General features: G+C 36.6%; 1 protein-coding gene across 1 annotated transcript; it reads left to right on the forward strand.

Moving 5' to 3' along the window:
• The first annotated feature begins 510 nt into the window (after positions 1-510).
• Positions 511-4,120, forward strand: LOC116110761 (glutamate receptor 2.7-like). The gene is made up of 5 exons (XM_031396980.1): positions 511-982; positions 1,082-2,376; positions 2,539-2,845; positions 3,112-3,503; positions 3,605-4,120. Exons 1-5 carry the CDS (start codon positions 634-636, stop codon positions 4,118-4,120), a joined length of 2,859 nt encoding a protein of 952 aa, XP_031252840.1. The 5' UTR covers positions 511-633.
• The last annotated feature ends 5,515 nt before the right edge of the window (positions 4,121-9,635 follow it).

Consider the following 9,635-nt stretch of genomic DNA (forward strand, 5'->3'; position numbering starts at 1 on the left):
AGAAGATAAAGGAAAACCAAAAACGCTCACGGCTGTTTGGTGCCAAATTCTTTTTAGTTAGTTGAAGCAAAAAGGTTTGCAATAAATATTAGTGCAGGTCGTGTTCTAAGATTGAATATTACTTCATAAAGGCATCCAATCTATTGAGTTGAGAGCTCTTCACTTCACTTATTCCATGTTACTCCTAACCCATTGGTCATTTTAATGCTTTATTTAATAATACAAGAAGAAAATAAACTGGTTCTAAATCATTTTCAGATCTTTTTAACTGTTCAAATGTCATTATCTTATTGGAAGATTTTATTGATTTGGCTGGATGGTGATAGTGGCTGGGTGGCGACAGTGGCTAGGTGGTGGTGGCAGTGGCTGCGTGGCTGAGGATGGGGATGATGTAAAAGTTGAAGAAGAGTATGTTATTAAATAAATTTGAGTAATTTGTTAATTTATTTGTCAAGGATAGTTTAGGAATAACTCCTTTTGCATTTAAGTTATAACCTAAAAGTTTCTAACAGTGTTGATTTAAGGGTCGAAATTGAAATTCATAAAACCAGGGGTGGAAACTGTGATTCGCTAAACCTTGGGTGGGAACAGTCGTCTACTCTTAATTATATACTCGTAATTCGTAAACATCAAATGTTTGAGGAGCATAACAAAATGAACAGGATTTTTGGCTCTAGTTTTGAAAATCAACTACCTTTATTGTCTCGTATGTCTGTTAATACAGTTTCAAAGCTTTGTTTATTTTACCTTGTACTCTTCAACTTCCGTTTCTTCCTGACCTGCCATGGAGTTGAAGCAGCCAACAGCGACACCGGAGTTACAAACGTCGGTGCAATTATCGATGAGAATTCCCATATTGGGAAACAAGAGATAACAGCGATGAATATTGCAGTTCAAAGCTTCAACAGTAATTCAAGAAACCACAAGCTCTCCCTTCACATCCGGGACCATGGAAGAGACCCCTTCCAAGCTGCTACGGCCGGTTATTTTCTTCTTCTATACTTCTAGTAAATAGATAAGAATAATACTAAATTTGTAGCATGTTAATTACTAACTACACGATTAATAATTGATTTTGCAGCTGAGGAACTGATTAAGGAAGAGAAGGTAAAAGCGATTGTTGGCATGGAGACATGGGAGGAAGCAGCTGCAGTTGCTGATATAGGAAGCCGGGCTCAAGTCCCTGTTGTTTCATTTGCAACACCTGCCATAGCACCATCTTCAATGTCTCTTCGATGGCCTTTCTTAATAAGAATGGCTAATAATGATTCTGAACAAATAAAATGCATTGTGGCTCTATCTCAGTCCTATAATTGGAGAAAAGTTGTAGCCATATATGAAGATAATACATATGGAGGTGATTCTGGGAAATTAGCGCTTTTATCTGAGGGTCTTCAGAGCATTAGTTCTGAGATTGAGCACCGCTTGGTTCTTCCACCAATTTCTACCATATCTGACCCGAAAGAAATTGTTCGAGAAGAGCTTGAAAAGGTACACGACATACAATCTCGCGTTTTCATCGTTCTTCAGTCATCCTTACCTATGACTATTCACTTGTTTAGAGAAGCTAATAAGATGGGATTTCTAAGGAGAGATTCAGTATGGATAGTTACAGATACTATTGCCAATTACCTAGACTCTCTTAACACCTCTGCCATCTCCTCTATGGAAGGCACTCTAGGAATCAAGAATTACTATTCTGAAACGGGTAGTTCTTATCAGGAGTTTTCTTCCCAGTTCCAGAGAAATTTCATGACTGAATATCCAGAAGAAGATTTCTTTAAGCCAGGAATTCTTGCACTAAGAGCGTATGATAGCATAAGACTCATAACACAGGAAATAGACAGATTGACTAGTAACAGTAGTAGTCCCAATACGTTGGTAGGAAATATGTTATCTAGTAATTTCTCTGGTTTAAGTGGCAGAATTCATTTCCAAGAAGGTGAGCTATTGAACACAAACATACTTAGGATTGTCAATGTTGTTGGAAGAAGCTACAAGGAGCTACACTTTTTTTTGCCAACGCATGGATTCTCGAGGACACTCAACGTTAGTGATAAAAATAATAGTGAAGTTGGTGATCAAACAGAAGGTTTGGCTAATGATGTGATTTGGCCTGGGTCGAGGAAGCAAGTCCCGAAAGGATGGGCAATGCCTACTCCTGAAAAACCGATGAGAATCGGAGTTCCAGTTAAAACCTTTTTTCAGAAGTTTGTGGTTGAATCCTCTGATAATTCTAATAAAAATATGAACTATTCTGGTTTCTGCATTGATCTCTTCCTTAAGGTGCTGGAAAAGTTGGAATATGATCTACCATACGAAATAGTGCCGCATGACGGCATCTATGATGAACTGATTATGGGTGTCTATAGCAAGGTAATAAATTTTATTCTGCCAGAGGTTTTTGAGTTTGATCTAGATGAAATTGTTACTAAATACAAGATGAGATGTATAGATTTATTTTATTTTTTTAAAACTTAACTGTCTTATTTCTGATTAAGATTGCTTGATTGACTTGTATTCGAAATTGTATGGAAGACTTATGATGCTGCGGTTGGCGACTTGACCATACTGGAGGAAAGAACACAATACGTGGAATTCACTCAACCATACACGGAATCAGGGCTGTCAATGATAGTTCCAGCCAAGTCCAAAAATTCAATGTGGATGTTCTTGAGGCCTTTCACCTTTGAAATGTGGGTGGCTACCATTGCCACCTTCATCTACACCATGTTTATAGTCTGGATCATGGAGCATCAGTCAAATCCGGATTTTAGAGGCCCCTGGAAGAATCAAATTAGCAATACTCTTTGGTTCACTTTCTCTTCTGTCTTCTATGCTCACAGTAAGTATCTGCAGTCCCGAAATAAAACACGATATTATGCTAAGCGAAAAAGGAAATTCTGTTTTGACTCTGTATTTTCCCCTGCTTTGCTTCTTACTGAATTCTCTGTACGTATATATATCTTATCCACCATTCTAACAAATAGGGTGACTGAATTCCATCATCCATGGCATAGAAGTTTTTCAACAAATTAAAGTATAATTAGTTAAGAGAATGGCTTTGAACCAAAATTTCATTGGCTCATAACAGATGTTTGCATTTTGCAGAAGAGAAAATTTATGGCAACTTGAGTCGAGTGGTGGTTATACTGTGGCTGTTCGTTGTGTTTATCTTGACCGCAAGCTACACAGCTAGTCTGTCTTCACTGCTCACCGTCCAACGACTTGAACCAACTGTTACAGATACGGAGTTCCTAAAGAGGAACAACTTAACTGTTGGTTGTGTTAACGATTCGTTTGTAAAGAGTTACCTGACCACTGTGTTTGACATAACAAATATTAACGCCTTTGACAATATAGAAACCAATTATGTACAAGAACTTGAAAGCAAGAACATAGCTGCCTTATTTCTTGAAGTTCCATACGAGAAAGTTTTCTTCAAAAAGTACTGCAAAGGGTACACAACCACAGAAACCTACAGATTTGGAGGCTTCGGATTTGTGAGTAAAATTTCAGCTTTTATAATACTTTATATAATTCCCTGAAAGTTCTCTAGTTGATTTGGTCCTGAAATTTCCACTATAATTTAATTGACATGCAGGCATTTCAAAGAGGGTCTCCAATAGCCCTTGATTTTTCTAGAGCCATTCTGGAGTTGTCAGAGCACGGGGAGATAAAACCAATTGAAGACGACTGGTTTGCTCCCTCACCCGACTGTTCAGCCAATGAAAGTAATATTAAAACCGAAAACTTGACTCTTCACAGCTTCTGGGGTCTCTACCTTGTCTATGGCATCGTTTCTCTAATTTGTTTTCTACTATTCATCATCCGGTTATGGAATAACTATCGTGCTTATCATCAAGAAAAATACCAAGGCAATATGACTTCAAGTGACAACCGTTTCTTGAATATGGCGGTTAGTCTTGCAAGATTCTTTGATAATGGAAAGCAAAGTGAAAGTACTCCAAGAAGAAGTTCAGTTCTTGATGAAGCACAGGATTCCAGGTGGGAATATGGAAGTCCTTCTGACAATACTTCAGAGAAGCTTCATGTCTCTATACCTTTGTCTTCTATTCACCCGCTCAACAAAACTTTGTCACATAGATATACCTGTTAAAAGTAAAATCATATTAGTGGTTAAGGCAAAAAATAAAATGATTATTTTATTTGATTCTTTGTGTTATCTAAGCCTCTTTGTTCATACAATATATTTGTGACAATAATACAAGTTTCGTATATTTTTCAATGTTTTAAAGAAGTCTTGTGAGAACTAACAAATGACGAGTACTAATCCTGTTTTATGAAGTTTTGCTTTTTGGTGCTGTGCGTACGTCTTTGGTTAGTAATGAATGGAAGGGAAAACTAACATTTTGCTCCTCGAGTTTTAGGGACAGCACAACGAACCAAGGATTTTGGAGAGTAGCAAATGCAAGAAAGGTTACTCAGGACAACTTGACATATAAATCCCAAACTCACAAAAAATGCCAAAGTCAAATAGAGAGAGAGAGAGAGATGATTATAAATTTACCCACGAAATTTATTTATTCTGTAACATTATCTAAATTTTGCTTATGATTCCTATAATCGCATAGTTTCTTGTGGAATCAACTTCAACTAATATTTCATACATGACAAATAAATATAACGACGTCACACAAAGTTTTACTGTTTTCAACTTGAATATTATTTCGAAAACTATTTTGTTATCAAATTGACTTTTTTTTTTTCTGTAATTAAATTCATGAAATAAAATAAAATTTTGATAACCATGTAATACCAAGCTCACGAGAAACTGAGTTAATACATATTATTACTAACACGCGTAATTATTATACACCTGTAATGCTATGCATATTTAATGGTTGTTTTGTATTGTTTAGTCATTGTATCGTGTCTCTTTAAGATCTTCAATCTTTAGCCTCCGCTGTCTTTTCCTTAAACTTCTCCAGAGACTTCATATTGGTTGACTGAGTCCCATTTTGTTGATGAACCTGAGTCACCATTGTTTACACTTTTCAGGATCTTTCTTTGAAACCCAGGCCAACAACGACTGTAAACCAGAGTATTGCTTCTTATTTTACATTCCTTCAATTGAGTTACTGTTCATAGGACTTCAAGGCCGCGTTTGGGAAGCGGGATTTTTACTGAGACTGGACTTTTTCTTTTTTTGAAAAAAAAAAAAAAAAATTTAATCCCTATGGACATGACTATATTAGTCTATTCTTCTTAATTGGTCCAATTTGTTGGGACTAGGAGTCGTATGGGAGCATGTTGGACTAATTTTATACATTTTTTTCGGTTAAAATTAATTTATACATTGTATATCTTTAATGTATTTTTATTAATATTACACGACGAAATTTTGAATTTCTTTTCATAAAACTAATAAACGTCATCCACAGAAGAGGGAGTTTAGTGGTATAAACCGCGTCAGTGTGGCAATTTCAAAGGTCTAAAGTAGGGCAAGGCCTGACCCCGGGTCCTAGCCTGGCCCTCAAGGCCTAGTCCTAAATTGGGACCGTCCTTGAGGACCAGGCCCATTTTTGAAGGACCAGTTCTCGACCCACAAGATTTCTTAAGGCTCAGACCGATCCTAAGACCGATCCTATGGGCCCATGATCTGTCTTATTTATTTATTTATTTATTTTTCTAAATTATTTTAACCTCTACATTTATTATCAATTTCATATTAAATAAGAGTTTTGGATATTTTACAGAGGCATTTGGGCCCAGGCTTAGGACCGTGCCTGGGCCCGGTCCCTCCTCCTTTGGGCCTGTTTGGTCCTATGACTAGATTTTTGGCTGCGTCCATTGGGCCAGAGCCTAATTCCCATCTTTTTCAAAAATTTCTTGGTCATCCATGTGAGAAAAACATATGGGGTAATCTCACCATTTACCCCTTCTAATAAACAAAGACACTTATATTAATTTTCAAAATCATTTCTTATAGAGACAGTTATTGATAATATAATGGGTAATTATCATAAATCTGTGATAAATGGATAAAAAAAAAAAATGAATATAAAACCACACATGTTATTATATAGTTGGACATCTCACATGTGTTATCAAATGACATTGTGAAATTGTCCAATATATATATTTCTCCACTAGTAAGTAAAAAGGGTGGACAATGCCTAGTGATGAAATTTGAGCTCCAAGTACAACCTTTTTTGAGATGTTTGTCAAATTTGACCCCCGCCGAGAGTTCAGATGAAAAGAGGTTTCTGGTTTCTGAATTGATCTTTTTCGCGAAGTTCTTAAACATTTGATTATCATGCGAATTTGTGCCGCATAATGACAGCTATGATGATCTGATATGGGTGTCTACCATAAGGTAATGATTCTAATCTTTTGATTTAAAATTCTTCTTTTGATGGTACTGTTAAATTTCGATGTTGTAATTAAACCCTTTAAATTTTAAATCAAGTGTACATTTTTATGGTTAAGCATCTTAAAACTTTGAATGAACAGCCTTCTGAAAGGCATCTTAGACCTTGACTAAAGGAAAATGATTCCTATAGATTCAGATCCTGTTTTGCTTCTTTCAGTACCTTGTTATTTCTGATAAAGATTGCTTGATCTTCTGGTCCAAATTGAATGGAAGACTTTGATGCCGCGGTTTGGGACGTGACCATAATAGAGAACAGAACAAATTACGTGGAATTTACTAAGCAATATCGGAGTCAGGGTTGTCTCTGGTAGTTCCGTCAAGCCTGAGAGTCAACTTGGATGTTTATGAGACCTTCACAAGGGAATAGGGTGCTGCTGGTGCCACCTTTATCTACACAATTTTCAGTTTGGTTCTTGGAGCACCGATCCAATCCGGAATTTAGAGGCCCATGGAAGGATCAGATCAGCAATGCATTGTGGTTCACCTTTACTTCTCTTTTCTTTGCTCACAGTAATTATCTTGCTATGTCATCAATTAAAAACTATCCTTAGCTATAGAAAGGCCAGAGCATGAAAATTTTAATTTAACGACAACATATCTGCCCTACTCTTGAACCTCCATACGCGAAAGTCTTCCTCAACAAGTACTGCAAGAGTTACACAACCTCCACACTTACGATTTGGAGGCTTTGGCTTTATAAGAAATTTACATCTCAGTGCACAATAGTTTACATGATTTTGCCTATATTCTTTCAAGGGATAAATTAGAAAGCTAACTTAGTCTTTTGCTGCACAATGACATGTAGGCATTTCAAAAAGGCTCTCTTTTGGTCTTTGATTTTTCTAGAGCCTCTGAACATATCAGAGATGGAAAGCTAAATGATTTGGAAAAGAAGTGGTTTGTTGCCACAACTGAGTGTTCAACCGATGAACGAAATACTATTAACCAGAAATTTTGACCCTCCACAGCTTCTGGGGTCTCTACGTACGTTGTATGGGTCTCTGTACGTTGTATATAGAGCCATTTCTGTCGTTTGTTTTATGCTATTCATTATTCGGTTAGTAAACAATTTTCGGTGTCGACAAGGAATGTACAATGACAATACAACCCCAAGTAACACGCTCCAGATTTTGCTCAAGCATAGGATGCAGCTGAATGGACCTTATCCAGAGGGATTATGCGGGTCCTGAAACTTCAGAGAATCCTCAGATTCCTGATCCATATCCAAACAATTCAAGACAACTACTCCAAAACTAAGTATAAATTCGGTCAAACATAAACATAACTAAATCACACTTACTTACAAACCGGACCAAGACAAGTAGAAACACTTCAAACCTAAATAATTACTCACCAACTGAATTAAATATGTCCCATGTATAAATCAGATACGAATATATATCATATGTTCTTATATCATATTAAAGAAGAATGTCAATGAATCATATTTCAAGATACATAGGTTCCACAGAGATGACCTAGTTAAAAAATGTTGTACATAGAAAGGCAAGGCTTAACCCTGATATAAATTTAAAAGTATTTTTAATAGCTTAATCTCTAACTCCACTATGTATCAACCTAGATTGGTATAAAAATGGCATCAATAAGGTTCTTTAATCATCACCAATCAAGATAATCTATCTGAAGATTGTTGAAACCACAACCAATCACACCAATAATAAAGCGGAAAAGTAAATTATGATTGTAGTTAAATTAATTCATGCCAAATTGAATATTTCACAGTATTGCACAGCCAGACGAATGGATTAATTAGATTGTAGTTAAATTATAAGAACTACGATTGGTGAAACATATAAATTGTAGTATGCCTGCGATATATCCACTAAAATACTTACATAGGCGTATATTTCAAAACTTTGCTTACAGTCTTTAGTCACTTACTTAGTGTTCCTGGTAATTGCACGGTGTCTCTTTCTGTCAAATCACGTGCATATCAGTGCATCTTTATTTATCTATTATTCAAGATACACGCCATTTCAGGTTTCTTTATATAATTCCATGTACGGAATGGCCATAGGTAAAGAAATTATAGGCTATCATGACAGAACCAAAATTTCTTCTTCAATCAGGTTTCTGGTAATACATAACACACTCAAGAACATGGCTCCTTGTCCACTACTCATCTCCAGTTTATCATCCTCTGCCGTGGAGTTGAACTTGAAGCTGCTGATGGCTACAAGCTTATAAACATTGGCACAATCATTGATAATCTGATTCCGAATTGGGAAAGAACCAAAGAGTCGCCATGCAAATGCAGTCTGAAATTCTAACACAGTACTGAAAAATTACAACCTATCTCTTCACTTCCGCCATCCTGATAGAGATCTCTTAAAAGTTGCTACTGCAGGTAAAATGTCAATTTTTATTGAGTTTTCTACTTCTATTACCTGAATTTTAACATGTAGTTGGAATTTATTGAAATCCGTTGCTGCTGAACCGCTGATAAAAGAACAGGAAGTCAAGGTGATTATCGGCATGGAGTCGGTGAAAAAGCAGTCTCAGTTGCTGATCGGACGCCGAACCCAGTTACTGTCCATCTTTTCCAGAACCGCCCATTACAACACCGTTAATGAGACTCGCTGGCCTTTCTTGGTAAGATGGCTAACAATAGAGCGGAACAGATACGATGCACTGCAGCTCTTGTTGGTTCCTAAATTGGAGAAAAGTTATTGTGATTATGAGAATGATGCAATTGGTGGAGACACTAGGGACTTGGTGATTCATCTGTCAGAAGCTCTTCGAAATGTTAGCTCTGAGATGCCACCTATTTCTTATTTGACTAATCCAGAAGAATTGTACAAGAAAGCTGGAGAACTACTTCCAACGCATTCGGGTTTTTATCGTGCTTCAGTCTCATCACACCTATGACGATTCATCGGTTTAGAGAGCAAAAAAATGGGACTGTGGGGACAGACTCAGTTTGGATAATCACAGAAACCATTACAAGTTTGCTTGACTCATTCAACACTTCGGTTATCCTCTATGGAAGGTGCTGTTAAGGTGAGTGGTTTCGGGTACCCTGTATTTTTCGAGAAAGCAAACTGGACCATATAGTGTAGGTTCTTCAATTCAAGGAATCGGAACCTAAAATGCGGTTCCCTTCCTTCTCCAGGTACCCTATAAAAATCAATTACCCCCTATTAGTTTAAAATAACAAAAACACCTTATAATTTACAAATACACCCCCTAACAAATTTTCATTATTCATTCATTGTGT

This window comes from Pistacia vera, unplaced genomic scaffold (genome assembly GCF_008641045.1).
Source record: "Pistacia vera cultivar Batoury unplaced genomic scaffold, PisVer_v2 Contig613, whole genome shotgun sequence".
Lineage (NCBI taxonomy): Eukaryota > Viridiplantae > Streptophyta > Magnoliopsida > Sapindales > Anacardiaceae > Pistacia > Pistacia vera.